This window comes from Paramormyrops kingsleyae, chromosome 11, assembly GCF_048594095.1.
Source record: "Paramormyrops kingsleyae isolate MSU_618 chromosome 11, PKINGS_0.4, whole genome shotgun sequence".
NCBI lineage: Eukaryota > Metazoa > Chordata > Actinopteri > Osteoglossiformes > Mormyridae > Paramormyrops > Paramormyrops kingsleyae.
Genome location: NC_132807.1, coordinates 9,902,234 through 9,920,938, shown reverse-complemented (window position 1 = coordinate 9,920,938; position 18,705 = coordinate 9,902,234). Strand labels below are relative to the sequence as shown.

Genomic DNA, 18,705 nt, shown 5'->3' with positions numbered 1-18,705 from the left:
GGCACATACACAAAAAAAATATATTATTGCTTTTGCAAGGCATTGATGGAATCTGGACTTAACCAAATTACGGTCTCTTTAGTTACTGTAGCCTCATAAACAAACAGGGAGAAACCGACTGGAAAACCATGCAGCGTGATCACGCTATGGGTCCGACTGAATGGCAGAGGCTGGGAAGCACGCCCGTCACCTCGGTTCTGACTGTGGTTGGCCAGCCGTCATCCAGCATGGGGCCCACATGCGGCTCCTGAAGGCCGACTTCCACCATAAAAACTATGGGGCGGATATAGTCTGTCGATTCCTGCAGCAAGCAGATCAAACATGAAGTGAGTCCCTCAAAAAACATGAAACAACCTCGAACCTCCCAATGGAAACCATGCTCCGCCTCACCGGCCTACGCAGACAGCAGCTCAGACACGTGATCAGGCTGCAGAAACACACGACAGCCACTGGAGTCTCTAGGGGAGACTGAGAAGCTCGGTGAGCTGGTCCATGACTACTCACCAAGACGTGGAAGTAGACGTGCTCACAGGAATCCATCCCGGGGAGCAAGCTGATGTTTCGGGATTGCTGCTTCTCGCTGTCGTCCAGCACAGCCCTCGGAGTATAGCGCCGCTCCTCGATGAAGGTGCTGTAAGTCAGCGCTGGAGGAAGCAGCAGAAAAAGGCAAACAGCTCTGATCTGTGAAATACAAACTGTCCCTGCATCTGCACACGAAGACCTACAAGCAAAGCATGGAACGTCCCAACAGAAATAAAACAGATGATGGCTATAATGAGAATCCCCAATAGCTAGAGCCGAACAGTCAGTCCTACTATAGCTGCATCTGTGACAATGACGCTATAGGTCTGCAGGTCAAACATGACCCTTTGACCCTTTTCTTTACTTTTAATAGTACATCTGCAACAAATGACCAGTCGGCTCCCTAATAAAGGAGACTTTTGCTCAGACTCACCAGATCAAGTTGAGACTGATACAGTAATGGCAGCTTGTATATCTCTTCCATCCTCCATTCTTATATACATCGCTTACAGTTCGGTGTTTATAGACAGGATTGCTTTTATCATAAAGGGAGTCTAGGAGCCTTTATCTAAGAGATCTGCACTGGCCAGCAGATGCATACGACTTATCGTCAAAGGGAAAGCTGGGATACGGTGTCTGTCTACATCTCATTCTATTGATGATCTCAGTGAACGTCTGTTGCTCCTGTGACCTGACAGGCCCCAGGCTAGAAAAAGATGAAGTTAAGGGCAGACAGAGTTAAGATGGAGTTTTATCCTTTGGCTCAAGATAAATCTTTGCTAAGCATTCCAAAGGCGGATGTGTTATGGGGGCATTAAGCAGACTACTCAGCTCGCCACTTTACAAAAGAAGGATCCCAGTATATGAAGGTTAGCTGCAGACTTTCTGCTCCAACACGTCTGATTAGGATCAGCAGGGTTATTCAATAGACAGCAGGGTTATTCAATAAATATGTTCCTGTTCTTTTCCCACCACACTTCATCAGTCCAAATAACGTGAATAACATCGTGATAATTATCGATTTCGACTGATATAATACAATTTTTGACTGACTGGCTAAAGCAAGGCCCCATCTCTCCCTGTCTGTCTCTGCACTCCACTGTCACTCCTTGTCTCTCTCCCTGTCTCTCTCCACATCTCACTTCCCATCTCTCCCTGTCTGTCTCTGCGCTCCACTGTCACTCCTTGTCTCTCTCCCTGTCTTTCTCCACATCTATTACCAAGTTTCTCTCCCTATCTGACTCCACATTTCTCCCCGTCTCTCTCTCCCTGTCTCACTCTTCGTCTCTCTCCCTGTCTCACTCCTCATCTCACCCCACACCTCTCCCCACCACTCTCCACGTTTCACTCCCTGTCTCACTCCCCATCTCTCTCCCTCTTTCACCACCCATCTGACATGCTTGACACGTCTGGTGCACCTACTGAAGGTGGCTTGGGGTCACCAGGTTCATTGGAAAAATACATAGCACCGTGCGCCACCCCCCAGGCCTGAAACTGGAGCTCTGTCTCCCATTCAGCAAAATAGATGGTGGTCCGGCAAGGTCAGGTAGTGGGTGGGCTGCTGTTGGTGTCCCCCCCCCCCCATGTGCTGGGGGCTGCATGCCTGTCTAGGGTGGGTCCAGGCTTCTTTTACTGAGCATAAAGAATATGTGGCCTTCCATGGATGCTCTACACCACAGACAGCATCCTAAGCTCTCTGCTCAACCAGCATCTGGTCATCAGCATCAACAATACAAACATCTGTCCTCCTGGATAGTTTTCAGTATTGCCTTTAATGTCCAAATTACAGAAATATTGGATAAACTGTGCTTAACTACTGTCCTCTAGGGGGATTCTTTGAAAGAGTTACAGTACATTAGCAGGAGACGTATATAAGTGAGTTGTTTCTCCAAAACAGAAGGTGAGGTGAATCTGAAGAGATGAATGGTGTTTGGGGAGGCCTGTCTTTCCTTGAGCCATAATTTGTTTTCAGGGTTTTTAGGCGACTTTGAATGTGTTAAAGCAGCACTTGGTAAAGCTCTAAAACCCAATTTAGATCTGCAGTCAATTCAAGGCTCTGCAAACGACTAGCGAGAGCTACTTACCGACTTCCTTGGTTGGCAGGATTGCTGTTCTGGCAGTCACATTGAGGCACACGATGGCTGACATACAGCTGACGTCCTTGCCCCCTCTGCGGCAATCCTTGTTGAATATGTTAATCTTGGAGGGTTCGAAACGGACGTTGGCATGAATGCGCACAACACTGCGAGACCTGCGGGCAGATTGCGCGTCATTGCGACGGGACCACGACGACTCAGGTTACGTCTGGATTTCTTCCGGCTGCATAAATCTAGGTTTGCAGCTATGGAGCCTAACATTAGACTTTTGTGTTGATTTGATTTGACTCCATGTGCAGATTGTCTCATGAATGAAAAACATCCCTTCTTTTGGAAAAAATTACTTCAAAGGGAACTTAATGCTTGATTTTGTATGAGTCAACAGATTACTCTCATACAACTTAAATTTCAATGAAATTTAATGTACCGATATTTGATCTTTTTACTTTCTCTTGTTTCTTGTACGATAACGTTTTTATGCCAATCAAATCCTCCTGTGCTTTGTTCTCGCAATAAAAAAAAAAAAAAGTAACATCTGTTCTGGCGCACGCAATTATGTCCAGATTCCTTTTTTCCAGGAAATTTCTTGAGCTCTGCAGAGGCTACAGCCAGACATACAGTAAGAAGGTGTACATATGAATGTGGTGACCACCAATCAAGGGGGCTTTATGATGGTCTACATACCAGAGGAGCACAACCGCCCCTATGGAGCCCACCGTCAAGTCCACCAGCCCGTCCTCATTCAAGTCCATCTTCCCATGGATGCTACAGCCAAAGTACTGGAGGCCAGGAGAAAGATCAGCTCCAGCAATCCTCTGAAAGAATGGAGAACGAATAAAGAAAGAAAAAAAAGCGACAGAAGAGAATAAGCATCCTATCTCAATGTCTTCAAACCTGTTTATGAAAACATGAACACGCACATTCACACATTTCAGTGAAATGAAGTCATGTTCACCAGTGTTACCTGCTTGTACTTCTGCAGTATCCTGTTATTCTGACCAAAAAAGATGTAGATCGCCCCCCGATGGTCATCCTCAAGAGGTGCACCCACCACCACCTCGCTGTACTGGTCCCCATTGAGGTCTGGGATGGGGGTCAGCGCCGAGCCAAAGCGAGAATTCTGCCCCCTGTCCAGAACCTCGAGGGCGCCGTCCAAGATAAACTGAACCTAAGAGGGGAGAGAGACAGTGAGCACACATAGGAAAATGCTGAAGCTGTAAATTTCATTTCATTTTTAACTGTATAATTGAATAAAATTACATAAAATATGGGCATCTTTTTCATGTTCGTACTCAACCTGCTGTAGGCCTTATGTATATTAGGTATACAGGATTTCTGCAACTGCTTAGAAAAATTAAAACCAGCAAAAATGAAGGATGTCATCTGGAGCTGGTGGACGCCCCTAGGACCCTACTTTGTCTGGGATCCGACATTTTTCCTTCCATCTGTAAATTACTGCCTCTAAAGTCTTATTATACATATTAATATGGTTACAATTACCATTTCAATTACTTTAATAGACTATGAATTCAAGTGTACTGAGTGTTTGATAGACTATGAATATACTCACACGCAAGTTTTTTATTTTTTAAAAACCGACTAATGACAAGTCATAATTAACAGGAATGTCTCATAATTAACAATAAAGTCTTTTTAAAAGCATGAGGAACACAATGTAATGTGTTCATGTAGCTTTGATGGAACTCTAACGACCAAAGCTAAGTTCTGAGCTCATTCAGCGTTTAAATCCAGTGACGCCGTTCAGAGATACACTCTGAGGCACGAGTGCAAGCACGAGGGGGTTGGTGCTGTGCCCGTAACACAAGGCCGGCCGGGCGGGGAAGGGCAAACCCCGATGGTAGGGGGCTAATTGATCCACCCCACTGCAGGCACCCAGAGGGATGGAACAGCTACAAGGGCGTTATACTGAGAACTCAGCCTGTGTGCCTGTACTCAGAAGGTCACCGGTTCAAACCCAGCCTCAGCACTTCTGTGGGTCCTTGAGCAAGGCCCTTAACCCCCAGCTCCCTGGGTGCCGCTACAGGTGGCTGCCCTTCGCAGGCAGCTTGTTCTACAAAGAGCAAGTTGAGGGAGGCATAAAGACAATTTCCCCACGGGAATCAATAAAGTATCTATTATTATTATTTGTTGCCTGCGTCCATTTCTTGGTAATTGCATCTCACACGTGAGCCCCCCCCCCCCGCCCCCCCCACACACACCCCCCGGAGACACTCCCTCACAAACACACATTTATTCCTGACATTATCCTAGATACAGTAGATTCACCCATCCTACTGGGGACAGAAAGCTCACTCTGCGTCCCCAAAATGCCCGCATACATACTGCAGTTAGGCTGCCTCTGTAATAATAATCAATGGAAGCAAATGGTCATTTAATTATCACATAAAAAGGTCCAGTAAGATCATGACCTTGACTTCTGAGTCTTTACAGTACTGTGTGGTATTTCAGTTACACAAAGTACTTTTGCAAACTAATTTAACAAAAAAAAAAACAGTAAAAACTGAAAAGAAAAGAATATCCATGATAAAAGGGACCGATAAAAAGCTATAAAACACAGAATCCCAGAAGCAAAGACCGATCTGCAGTCTGCTTTCCAACTGCGCTCTCATACCCCATCCCCATCTTCTTCCTCCCCCAGCTGTACCCAAAGGAAATATGATTTCTGACCTCTGTCAACACGAAGGCTGCCCATGCAATGGCAAGATCTAATGATCAAAGCAAAAATGTGACTGCTGAATATTTTTGGGAAAAGTTTTGCTGCTGAAGCCCCTCAGCCTTGTGAAGTCAGCAGAAAAATATCTGAGGCTTCGAAGACCATTATTCTTCCTATGAGTCAATGCGCAAATGACAGTCCGGCGTTTGACGATACAACGGCCAACACTTGTCTCTTCCACTCGCCCGTCGCCTCGATGAGCAGAAATTTGATGTTTTTGAAAGAGGGGTGTGCTGGTGTGGCATCAGGGCAGAGGATTTTGGGCAGACTGGATGGACAGCTTGTGGAGCAATCTGAGCCACACCAGCAGGTGGCGACACATAGAGCCGAGTGTCCTCCATTTACCAGGCTTGGCCTCCCCCCGAATACAAGCCAGACTGCATCAGGACCCCTAGACGGGGTGGTAATGGCGGTGGTGGGGGTGGGGCCCAGGGTCTTCTCAGCCTGGCGACCGTCGATCACGTGTCTCACACAGCCTTCCCGTCAGCTGGGGGGGGGCGCTCATAAAAGCTGTGGGAGGGGGCCCGGCCGGCCACACAGACCCGTAACGACGGGGACTTCTCACCCGCACTCCCACAGTTTCCACGTATTTGGAGCTTTCAAGCGGGACCTGTGCATAATTACGCCTGGGGGGTGGGGGGTGAATGTTTTCCTACTGAGTTCATCGAGCCCTTTGCATCTAATGAACAAAGTCTGGCCCAAATTTTTGCTCCCCCATTTGATGAGTGTGACAGCAGGTGCCCGATGTCTGCCTGCATTCCACCTATCAGGGGGAGCGGAGCAGACCAGCGGGGCAGGAAGTGTGGGGGGGGGCAGCGACAGCCCCGGGGGATGGAGTCACATTTTCCAATGGTTAGGGTAAATAAATGTCATCTGAGCAGAAGGTGGCCATCCCTGTTCTTAGCGTCCCTGTGTGCGTTTGGGGCTGACCGAGGACTGGGCCGTATGGCAAAATATTTTACCATGATAATTGTATTATATCAGTCGAAATCGATAATTATCACGATGTTATTCACGTCATTGGCTCCATTTTCCTTAAATTCCCTCAGGATTCCCCTTAAGCAGATGTAGAGCATGAAAAAAGATGACAAGTTGAAAGCACTGCAAACTGAAATGTAACTTTAGTGAATAGATAATGCAAATATAAACCTTTTTGTCACAAGGTGTAACCCCAGAGGGGAGTGACAGTGCAGCTTGTCGCTGTGCTTTTTCTTTGGTGGCCTCGCTGCTCATTCTGGGGGGGGGGGGGGGGGGGGGGTTGACAGACACCCCACCCATCATGTCTGTAACGGGATCGTCCCATATCGAAAAATAACATGCGGTGTCCCGTTTTGAACCAATACGGAATGCAGTTTGTTCCGTGTGTCGCGATTCTGATCAAGATGTCCGGTGTTGAGCCCTGGTCCGTGACTGTAAGCGCTTGCATGCTGTAGGAGCCACTGGACGCTCATGCGTCTGGTGCTGAAATAAGTTTGCAGTGTTTCCAGTTTTAGTTGACATAAGTTTTCAGCAGAGTCCATAATGAACAGCAGCAGACTGTTGAGTCAGACTTTAAATCGCAGAGGTCCTGCCACATCATCGACATCTTTTACATTACTGATCCACAAGATGCTGTGGCTGCTGTGCCGTCGCCTTCTACACCTTCTACAGTTTCCTCTGTGGAAGCTCTCATCATCATCCGCTACTCACATGTGTTATCAAAACAGCAGCGTGTAGCGTGCTCCGCTAACGCAACCAACCCTGCTATGCGCTTGTTGGCCGTGGATTGTCTGTTTCCAAAACACCATAGGATTGGTAGAAATCACGTTCCTTTCGGCGATGTCATAGGCTGATGTGTGCCATCGAGCAATGTTCCTTATCGACAGTTCATCAGTGTTGCTCATTATCTTATTTAAATTTCAGATAAGTCTCTATATCGTTTCTATAGCCCCAGCCCAAGGCGGACCCCCCCTTTCACACCAGCACCCACCTGCTCTGTCATCCTGTAGATGTAGACCTTGCCTCGCTCCCAGCCCCCACCAAAGTACATGGGAGCTGCTACCAGGAGATGGTCTGTCACCCCGTCTGCATCGATGTCCACCGGTGTTATCTCACTACCAAAGTAGGACCCGATCTGCAGGAACCGCATGTAAAACACATGTAAAAGCACAGGTGTCAGAAAAAACTCCATTTACATTCTGTTCACAGCTCCAGGTCTTGTTTGTTTTTTTTCCCACATCTGATCCCATAAAACATTCCAGCTTTCCTGGTTCCCGGCACAGGTGGCTCCGATGGAATTCTGGCTCCACTAACACGGTAAATCCTTCTTTTTTGTCTTTAGTGTAAACAATTAATTTCCCCAAAGAATGCACTCATTCTTGTTTGCCCCAAGCTGTTTCTCTTTTATGCGACGCAGTTGTTTACCCGTTTTTAAATACCTAGTTATCCTGTTTTGATTTAGAGAGACAGATGTGAAGCACATGGGCCCGGTAATGGGGGCACTTGGGGGGGGGGGGCATGGAGTCTAGACTGTCATGATGTCACTCAAATGTTGTGCATGTGTGTGGGGGAATGGCCAATGAATAGCATGAAGCAGTTAGCAGTGGGGGGGGGGTCTCTAGTTAGTACAGGTTAAAGTGGCAGCTGGACACAGAGTATCTGCTCTTAGAAGAGGTCGGACCCCCGGAAGTCCTCCCAAGCCAGAGCGTGTGACTAAGCGTACCGAGCATGGGCGTGTAGCGGGGAATCAGCGCACTTTACACTGAATCACTGGCTTAAGGTGTACAGAAAGGTGACTTGTTGGGCCTGTCTGTGCTTACCTGTGTGTGTAAATGTGCACGTGTAGGTCTGCATAAAATGGGAGGGTAGAGATTCAGCAACAGCGAATTAGCGTTAATTAGCCTGAATCACGGGCTTCAAATATAAAAGGTCTGTCTGTGTGTACCTGTGTGCCCATGGCTGCACTTCAGTGTGTGAGGGACGGCGCCCCCCCCCCCCCCCAGGCCGTACCTGCTGCCCCTTCAGTGAGTGCAGGATGGTTAGGTTGCCGTTGTTGGTCAGGGAGAAGATGATGACTTTGCCTGTGTGGTTGAAGCGGGGGGCTCCCGCCACGTAGAGCCGCCCGCTGTTCACGGACATCACCGACGTCACCGTGTACCCTGTTGGCACAGGGAGGGCATGATGTGTAACCCTGACCGCCTGTCACATGACCATCTGGCATTTCACTCTTTCCGTAACTCCATTTCTCAGCCTCCCAGCCACACAGGGGCCAAGGAGACGCTAATTCCTCCTCTGTTTACGGGCTTAGTTTCCGCTTCCACGGTGTCCAGTAAATATTCTTTAACGCATCATGTAAATTAATTTCGTAAGGAAAGCGTTTGAAGCTCCTTCTGACTGACTGCATTGCCAGTTCTTCAAAGCGCATGCACGCATTTAAAGCTCTCTCCGGGGGTCCCGCTCTGTCGCATCAAAAGCCACGTGCTGCATGTGGCTCACAGTGCGTCTGAGCCTCGGCTTTGGGGTTCCCCCGGGAGCAAACTCACGCTTCCCTAATAAGGCAGAGGGAACTGAAAACCGAGAAGAAGGAAGAGGCAGGGGCTGGGGGGTGGCTTATGGAGGGGGAGACAGCACCAAACCACAGTGCGGTGACCAGTTCGTCAAGTGCCCATGCAGAGAGACTGGGCTGCAGGGATGGATCGCCCACCAGCGCTACGCGTTTGTTGCAAAATCGACCACTAACTGTATTCTTATACTTAATCCAATGCATTTTCCATAACGTCCCGCACAGAGTGACGATGAGTCTGGGTTCTATCCCAGGAAGCACTGGGCCTGGGGAAGGGGGAAGCCCTGTCTGGGGTGGCAATCATGCAAGTTTACTAAGGCATCCTGACCAAGTAACTAAATATTAAAAAGAGCACTGGCTGAGGTTATGATTATACTTTGGCGCTTCAAAACTCCGGCAAGCGTTCTAAGGTCAGGTTGTCACCTGAACAGACATTGGCGCCCTCTTTAAGATGAGTGCCGTCTGGATGTCGGTCTGGATCTTACCCAAGTAAGCACCGTGGTTCTTCAGCTCCTCAGGAAACTCCTTCTGGTAGGAGGATTTCGGGGGCACCACCTTCCCCATGCGGGTCTCCTTCAGCACAGCGCCATTCCAGTCGTAGGCCCCCACTGCACCCACTAGAATCCCGTCCTGTGGGGGCAACACACAGACATGACAAGAGCTCAAAGCGCAGAGCCGGAGCGGCAACAGGGACCCGAGAGGAACCAACAGGCAACACACAGACATGCCAAGAGCTCAAAGCTCAGAGCCACGGCGGCAACAGGGACCCGAGAGGAACCGACAGGCAACACACAGACATGCCAAGAGCTCAAAGCGCGGAGCCGCGGCGGCAACAGGGACCCGGGAGGAACCAACAGGCAACACATCAAGACTTCGGCTTTGGCAGGAAGTCCAGAGACAGCTGAAAGCTGCTCACTCCAAAACTCTCCAATCCCATGTGAGCAGGGAGCAAGTAATTAACATTTTCCCAAATGCAGTCTACAAAAAAGTGTTACACGGTTTCACTCCTTAAGAGTACAAACAGCCATGATGAAAATCACAGCCTCCTTTGAGTGTGCAGCACAAATGCTGCTAACAAGAATCTCTCTGGAGATGCAGACATATCTGAAAGCCTGGCAAATACAGGCAGACTTTGAGTTCATGGACCTCCAAAGCAACCAGCGCAATACGCTTTACGAGGCTCTGCATGTGCAGAGGTATCACGCGGAGCCGGCCGCAGCGGTCGCTCATGCGCGGTCAGGTCTGGGGAGACCGCAGCGCGAGAGCGAGGCCGCCCACACATGCCGGACGTGTTCTGGCACCCCCCCCGGCGCCAATCGATTGGCCATTGCCAGATATGATGGAGCTGCTGTGGAAACATTTCACAAAACGAAAAACCAGAGAAAAGCCAGCCGAGGACGACATCATTAGTGCTTACAATCTGGTAACTTTACAGGGTGCAGTATCAGGTTTGGCAAACACAGGGGTCTGTACACCAAACGGCCCCACGTTAGGGCGAATCATCTAATCACTAATGTTCATGTTTCCAAAAAAAACTATTTTTAGAAAATGGGCACATAAAGGCAGTGTTAATTGAAGTGTCTTGCATAGACCTGGATCAAGGACACTGGATTATGGAATCAGGAATATGCCTTAAGCTCTTCGGGGTTTTTAAAGGAACCAAAAAAGGCCACATAGGCTTTGCAATAGCCACAGTATTCAGTCTGCGTGGAATTTCAGCAAAGCCTTCAAATGAAAGCAAATTGCGGTGAAGCAGAAGTGAAGAGACCCGTCGACAGACATCACGGCCAATTACGATTCAGAAGCGCGTGACATCACATTATGATAAGCAGGCCCGCCAGTGTGTCCCCTGGACAGAGCGTGACGGTAACAGAAATAAATCAGGCCTGCAGGAGTAACAGTGAGAACCTCGGAACCTCGATGGGTGTTAAAAAAAAGACAAACTGGAAAATCGTTCCTTCAGCAAAACCATATGTGCTCACAAGACAGTTATTCCTGCTCTGGAATCCTTCCCAGGATTCTCCATGCAACGCTCAGACAGCCTTTACTGAAATAGCTGTATCCGTGCGTTTCCACAAGCCAGAAGAGTCCAGTTACCGTTTAAAGAATATTAATTTCCTTAAATTATATAATACAATCACGTTATATCATATTTACACGTTCTACAGATGAATCAGGCTGAAATATAAATATCAAAGGATTTATGTCAATAAAAAGCACAAATGTGAAATATATCGGAGAATGGGGGAATTGTGGCCACTTTTAGAAAATTGTATTTATATGTGATCAGGGTGTGCCTTGCATACAAGAACTTACTTTAATCTGGTATGCAATACAGAACTCAGTCTACGTCCCTGCAACAAGTCAGCCTCCAAATTAGTTTATTTACAAATACTGACGAGAAAACACACCCTTGGTTTGGCAAGTGAGGAATCTTGGGAAACAGAGATCTTTTCTTTCAGAAGAAAACCAAAACTTGGTGTCAGGGGGTGCGGGGGGGGGGGGTGTCATGTGACCTCAGTTTGCAGTAACAGTACCCAAAGCCCAGAGGGGAACACCACCGACAGAGAGCGGAAACATGTAAACGGAGCTGGGGCTGCGGAGAGGCTGCTCGGGGGGGGGGGGGGGCACCGGAGGAACTCACCTCCACAACGTGAGAGGAGAACCCCGCCTGGGACATCTGGAGGCCAAACGTCTCATTTTGGTTAGTTCCTGTAGGCGGGGGAGCACCAAGAGAATACAAACAGAGTCCTCAGGCACGGCTGGCGTTTAATGAGCAGCATATAAAGGACACGTGGACGTGCACAGAGCACCTCCCGGCCCTGCACCACAAACCGGTACCTTCCAGACTGAAGATCCTGTTTCCCAGGGCATCAACGATGTCTTTCAGTGCAGATTCATCCGTCACGTTGAAGAAATGCTTGTCATCAGGGTCACTAGCGATGTACTTAATTTCATTCAGGAAGGTCTCTGGGTTGATGCCACGTCGGTTGTAGTACCCCAGCACCTGGTGGGGAGGCAGGGGGGGGCGTGGGGGCATTTTTAAGCTTCTGCATTGGCTGACATGCCCAACAAGTCACCCATCTGTACACAATAACAGAGACTCTGAAGGATAAAACAAAATCTGAAACAAAATCGTCTCAGACGGTCAAGTTCCTGGCACAGCCGCAGAGAGACGCCGCGCCTCGGTACTCATCCCATTTCCAAGCTGAATGTCACCGTCATTCGAGGCAGCAGCCTAAAGCATCTAACATCACACAGAGAAACGAGGCTTTGAGAGGCGCTGAGCACCGGGTTGGCATGTGCTGTCAAGTCACTGCCTCCTTTAACGCAACTTATCGCAACAAATCTATTAATGGGAGGCTGTTTATTCCAGTCTGTGACTGACAACACACAATAATCCTAGTCTTTAGTGATTTTGGGTTGCAAAACCTAATTTTTCTCCGTAACCATTAACTCTCATAATGACAGCACTGATGTGGGGTCGTGTGGAAGTTGGGTTAGCTAGCAGGTAGTGAGCGGTGCCCTCTGTCCGTCCTCCGCGAACTCTCTGCCGCACAGGGAATAAAGTGGGGGGAGGAATGGGACCATCGGCGGCAGGAGGAGGCCGAGGCAAGGGAGGCTCACAGCGATGGCGTAGCGGATGATGTCGTCATCTTCGCTGTCCTCAATCACCCTCTGGAGGTCGGGGCTGTCATGCGACTCTCCGTCTGTGACCACAATCATCACTTTCTTGGCACCACGTCGCCCTCCTTGTTTAAAAGCCTTAGATCTGTGGGCGAGAAGGCAAATTGGCCTCTGGAACCCATGAAAATATAAAGCCAATCTGAGCGGCATGATGCTCTGAATATACAGAGTGTGATACATTCTGAACATGCTATTGGCATAAAGTAACACATTTCAGGTTCTCATGGGACACTGAAGTTTGATAGATTCTGAACATGCTATTGCCATAAAGTAACACATTTCAGGTTCTCATGGGACACTGAAGTTTGATAGATTCTGAACATGCTATTGCCATAAAGTAACACATTTCAGGTTCTCATGGGACACTGAAGTTTGATAGATTCTGAACATGCTATTGGCATTAAGTAACACATTTCAGGTTCTCATGGGACACTGAAGTTTGATAGATTCTGAACATGCTATTGCCATAAAGTAACACATTTCAGGTTCTCATGGGACACTGAAGTTTCGTAAGAAAGATTAATGGAATATAGCTGGTGGACGACGTTCTCCACACATCTGGCAGTTTCCTGTTGGCACCGAGCTGACATACAGTGCCACTTTGATGCCCAAGGCTGTCCGTGTCTCCTCCCCTCCTCGCTGGTCGATTTTGCGAGCGGCTTTCACGACCTCTTCCACGGAGCGGAAGTCATTCAGGTGGAACTCATGGACGACCGTCTCACCGTACTGTATTACTCCAACCTACACTGGGACAAAGGTTCTTTCAACACGAGTGTCATAACCCCTGTAACCACGGAAACGTGCACACAGCCTCATAGCCTGAGGTGATGCAGGACTGCGTATAAGTGATAAAGATGATTAATCTTTTGATTTTGTTGCTACTTAGCTACAAGCATAAATCTTATGTATTTATATAAATGACTAGCTGATTAAAGGCTGTCACTGATCACTACAAACTTTCCCTTGATAATCATATCTGTCGCATAAAGACGAAATTATGGAAAACGAAGTAGAAAAAAGAAATATCATCATGTATATAACTCAACATTGAAAGTGAGGGATAAAAAAACAGACAGGAAGGCAGTCGGCGAGGTCACACACCTGTATCTGGCCTGGTCCAATGTGGAACTTCTGCAGGATGTTGATTAGGAATTCCTGCACGTCGGTCCACGGGTAGATGGAATTGGATCCATCCAAAACAATGACAATGTCCATGTAATTGTCACACCCTTTCCAAACAACAGAGGCAGCCATGTCATTAATAAGCTCTTTAAGAACTTACCAGTCTTCTGAACTCAACTAACAGAAAGGAAATTCATTTACTCAGCAGACATTTATCCAAGTAACATATAATTTAGAGAGCAGGCTCAGACAGTCTCTGGAGCAACTGGGGTTAAGGGCCTTACCCAAGGGCCCACTGATGACATCATCCCTCCGACTGTGGGATTTGAACCTATGACCTTCCAATCAAGGCCCAACCCACAGAGCCACGCAGAGCCAGAATGGTTTACTTACTACGCTTATGTGAAACTTTAATTGACATCATTTCTAAGATTAAAAAAAACATTGTGAGTGTGAGAAGGAAACAAAATCACATAGTGCTTACTCTGGAACGCGGGAGCGATGGTGCGGGAGAACTTGAAGCTGGCATTGACGCGGGAGCAGATGCCGGTGCTGAAATAGGAGCTGCCGCACTCGTGGGACCACAGGGGACCGCAGGCCTGAAGCACAGCAAAGGACTCGCTCAGCGCACGCGACCCCCCAATAGGGCACCCTTTCAAGGGCCAGGCTGAATGGCAGCACCGTGTGCTCCAGATCGCCTTCCATCATCAGACTGTTCCAGTGTAAACACCGGGAGTCTAAAAATACAGGAGTTCTCTTAAATTATTCCAAAGCCCTGTACCTACTAAAACTCATCTTAGTGTGTATAAATCACTGTCTGCAGAGCGGGACTTGATTTGGAACTTCTGGAGTATTATTAGTGAAACGGCACTGAAGATGAACGTGACAGTGTCACCCTAGCTCACTCTCCCGGTGTTGACCCACGATGCACATGCGGCGTTCACTGTGGTCGCCACGGCAGTGTGCTCTGCAGTGCGCTCACCACGAAGCTGCTGTCCTTGGGGTTGGAGGCCAGAGACATCCCCAGCCTCATCCTGTCTTTGCGCTCAGATACATTGGTCAGGGATATCCTGCCTTTGGGGGAAAGGAAAGCAAGCAGTGAAAACTGCAACAGAAAACAAGCTTAACTGCTGTTTCTGAGGAACAGAATTTATTACAGTGTGAACTGATGCCAGCTGGATTTGTTTCAAGCAGCAGCATGAACAGTGGGCTTCAGTGGGGCGGCCGCCCTGGGGCCTGCAGGTGACATGCAGAAGCGTACAGATCTCTGGGAGCAAGGTGGGGGCAGCATGCCAGTCCATCACATACCACACACACACACACAGACACACACACTAAGGGCCATTTAGAGACACAAACTCACCGAAATGCATTTTGGGACAAGGCAGGGGAGATTTGAAAAATTCAACAGCAATGTCTCTTACCATAAATCAGGACCTAGTTACTGAATACATTTCATAGACTTTGTAGTAGAGAGGTTTAATGTAGGAACTATTTTGTTCGACCAAAATAGTTCCTACATTAAACTGCAAAGTCTGCAGATTATCTTCAGTAACTGGGTCTTCATTTCTGGTAAGAGATGTTGCTGTAGAATTTTTCAAATGTATTTTTCTGGCGCTATAATCACCACAGAAAGAATACCATTTACTGCCATTATATTCAAAAGAACTAGCCAACTCCCAGTAGAACAACATTAGATAGATAGATAGATAGATAGATAGATAGATAGATAGATAGATAGATAGATAGATAGATAGATGCCACTAAACATAACTTGTTTTGGGGTGAATTGCCCTTTTAAGAAAACAGAATCATACATTATGTACACACACGCACACACCATACACACACACACACACACACACACACACACAAAAACATCATATACACATACACTCACACACACTCGCACACCATATACACACACACTCACACACACTCACACACCATATACACATACACTCACACACACTCACACACCATACACACACACATACACACACCCACACCATATACACACAACCCCATACACACATACTCACACACCATATACACACACACCTACACCATATACACACACCCACACACACTCACACAATATATATACACACACACACAGCATATACACACAAACCATATACACACACACCATTCACACCAATGGGTGATTTGGAAATGCCAAATATCTCAGCATGTTTTTGGACTGCGAGGAGAAGCTGGAGGAAACCCCATGATGAGATGGAGAGAACATGAACCATGGTAGAGGCCCAGAGGGGTGAGGGAACCACGCTAAGCAGTGCACCACCACGCCAGTCCATGACAGAGAAATGCAGAAGGGGAGGGATACCAGTATAATGCAGTACCTAAATTGAGCTTCAAGCAGCTGCTCCTGGACCTCCGGCTCACTGGGCATTTGTAGACATCCCCAGTTTGGTACTGGCCATTGGTTTCGAGTGGAGCTCCAACCAGTAACCTAGAAAGACAAAACATGAGCCAGGAAGTGCTTTATTTTGTTAAAGCAAAAAATACAAATCAGACATTAGGGAGAGAAAAATCATTTGTTGAGGGAGCCCAGCTAAGAGAGAGACTAAGCAGAGGAGGCCCAGAGCTTGCAGTTCAGACTCCAGCCCAAGAGCCGGTCTGTCCCACACACGCGCGTTCAAAGGGAGGCCAATGCACCAGGCTGACCCTGAACAGCATGGGAAAGCAGGCAACAGCTGTGTGCTTCTGTCGGGGAGGGGGGCCGGCCACCGGCAGCTGGGCTCCAGAGACCAGAGGGCTTATACTCCTAAGGCTGACAGGAAGAGCTGTCATGGTACGAGGGGGACGCAGGGGAGTCGTCACAAGGCCCAGACAGCTACGGGCAGCCAAGGCCTGTGACTGCTTCATGTGTTTGTTTGTTCGTTGTTATTTACAGATCCTTTTATGTTTGGGCACAGAAGAGAAGCCATTGTGCATGAAAAATGGGGGAGATTATGAAAAATGTGGAGAAATATGGTGAGAACAGGGAAGCCTCTAAGCTCATCTCGCTTTGACAATAGAGAGACATGACGTCACGTCAGTAACGTTCTTCATGAAGCACTGCTTCACAGCCACCATACCAAAATAACCATAAAACGGACAGCCACAAAAAAAAAAACAGTTAAAAAGTCTGGAATATGTAACCGAAACCAATTAAATTTTTAAAGACCTCAAACAAGGATTTCGCATCTCGCTTGTGCTGGTTAGTACTGAACTTGGAAGCTCCACGTTATAAAAACACAACTTGACTTTCTTTAAATCATATTATGATGCAATTCTGAGGTTTGGATTGCAGCATAAAGTCACTTTTGTGAAGCCTTCTCTGGCTGAATTCCTATTGACAATTCCATTTATTCTGCTAAGTAATTATGATTAACTCATTAAAAAAAAACAACACGTTGCATTGATTGAGTGTACACACGTTTAGAATCAATATTGCGAATATCACAATGCACCAGTTCCTACCTTTTTGTACAATGTCAAGCACTGAAAGTTTAACAGCAATAAATCACGCGGCAATGCGTTGGATACATGCGAATACAGGATACATGCTGTCTGTGACAAACACAAGGCCATTTCCCCAGATTGATTGTCTCCATAGGCTCACATTTTAATTACAGCTAATATTTATGTTTCTGGCTCCACATCACGCACCCGGAGAATCATTTGACGATCCGACTGTAAGAATGGGAGCCACTCTGCATATTCAGCTGGAAGTCGAAGTCCATTTCAGGCCACATAAAATAACAGGCTGCTAAACTAATCAGCGCTGGAGCTCATTAAAACCGAGTCCTTAACCTCATTCGGAAAGGGGGACGATTCCCACAGGGACTCCTTCCGCTCAGCTGATTGTCTCTGGAATTGGCATCATGGAAAGGTGTCGGCAGCTTCTGCACATTGGCGTCAGAGTGCCAGCCTCGGGATGGGGGGGGGGACTGCATGACCCCAATGGCAAGAATATCAGCCTCAGTTTATAGCCATGAGCACTGAGAAACCCTGCAGACACATCCATGAGTCAGCAGGCTGACCTGGACACCGGGACACATACCTAGGAACATTTTCCACTGTACACTCTCAGAAAGATGAATTACAATTTGTACCTTTGCTTGTCACTGGGGCTGCACCCACAAGGGTCTGCCAGTTGTACCCTAGCTGCTGGTAATTGTACCAATTAAGGTACAGAAATGCACTGTGAAGGAAATAGGGGTACATTAATGTTGTTCGTACCTTTCTGTATGGACCAGCCCCAGTGGCAAGCAAAGGTACAAACTGGTCCCCTTTTTTCTGGGTGTGTAGCCTTCTTTCTGAGCTGAGCATAATCCCTTATGACCCCCCAGCCTGTCACGTCACCTCCCAAGATGAGAATCCCCAAACGACGTCCCAGACAGAGTCTAAAGAGCCTGGGGATATTGTCCAACAGCCCGGCAGAAAAGCAAAACTAGGACATTCACAAAGTGTTAAGTGGGACCACTGTCACTGGGAACCATGCTAAGCAATGATATTTTATAATCCAAAAAAGTAAAACTCATTAATGAAATTACTTGGCAATGAAAGATAGTTTAGAATAAGGTTGCTGTTTATTATATCAAAAAAGTAATAGCATTTCAAAATAAAACAACATAAACGTCATCATATCAGCTAGGGGACAAAATGAGAAAGCATGGGGACAAAGCGAGAACTGTGGGAGGCAGAGGGCACTGGCGGTCACATTCCTTCAGAGCTGTAGGTCTGTGTTACTTCTGGCTGTGATGAGATACGTGGAGCAGGCCGGTCGGGTCTGAGCTGAAAAACACATTCTCCGAAGACAATAGCAGCAATCCCCAGGCCCGTAAAACAGCAGCTACAAGTGGCTTATTAGGAGGCTTCTAAACCACACAGGAATACTTTCCGCTTGTTTGTCTCCGACATCAAACAGCTAGAACCTTCTCGCCGTCTCGCTGAGTCACATATGCCGGCCGATATCAAGCAGCAGAAGCTGCTTC

At 47.6% G+C, this 18,705-nt stretch overlaps 1 protein-coding gene across 3 annotated transcripts in view; it reads right to left on the bottom strand.

The window, feature by feature from the left end:
* Nucleotides 1-18,705, bottom strand: part of itga11a (integrin, alpha 11a) — a 58,614-nt gene that overhangs the window by 9,877 nt on the left and 30,032 nt on the right. For all 3 annotated transcript variants that reach the window (XM_072718004.1, XM_072718003.1, XM_072718005.1), the window contains 16 exons: nucleotides 16,066-16,175; nucleotides 14,685-14,776; nucleotides 14,187-14,301; nucleotides 13,682-13,809; nucleotides 13,173-13,321; nucleotides 12,521-12,665; nucleotides 11,735-11,900; nucleotides 11,538-11,605; nucleotides 9,379-9,523; nucleotides 8,341-8,489; nucleotides 7,322-7,465; nucleotides 3,583-3,786; nucleotides 3,303-3,433; nucleotides 2,607-2,773; nucleotides 505-644; nucleotides 191-301 (listed from right to left, as the gene is read on the bottom strand). In XM_072718004.1, coding sequence (XP_072574105.1) covers nucleotides 191-301; nucleotides 505-644; nucleotides 2,607-2,773; nucleotides 3,303-3,433; nucleotides 3,583-3,786; nucleotides 7,322-7,465; nucleotides 8,341-8,489; nucleotides 9,379-9,523; nucleotides 11,538-11,605; nucleotides 11,735-11,900; nucleotides 12,521-12,665; nucleotides 13,173-13,321; nucleotides 13,682-13,809; nucleotides 14,187-14,301; nucleotides 14,685-14,776; nucleotides 16,066-16,175 — 2,164 coding nt within the window. The remainder of the gene's footprint in view (nucleotides 1-190; nucleotides 302-504; nucleotides 645-2,606; nucleotides 2,774-3,302; nucleotides 3,434-3,582; nucleotides 3,787-7,321; nucleotides 7,466-8,340; nucleotides 8,490-9,378; nucleotides 9,524-11,537; nucleotides 11,606-11,734; nucleotides 11,901-12,520; nucleotides 12,666-13,172; nucleotides 13,322-13,681; nucleotides 13,810-14,186; nucleotides 14,302-14,684; nucleotides 14,777-16,065; nucleotides 16,176-18,705) is intronic.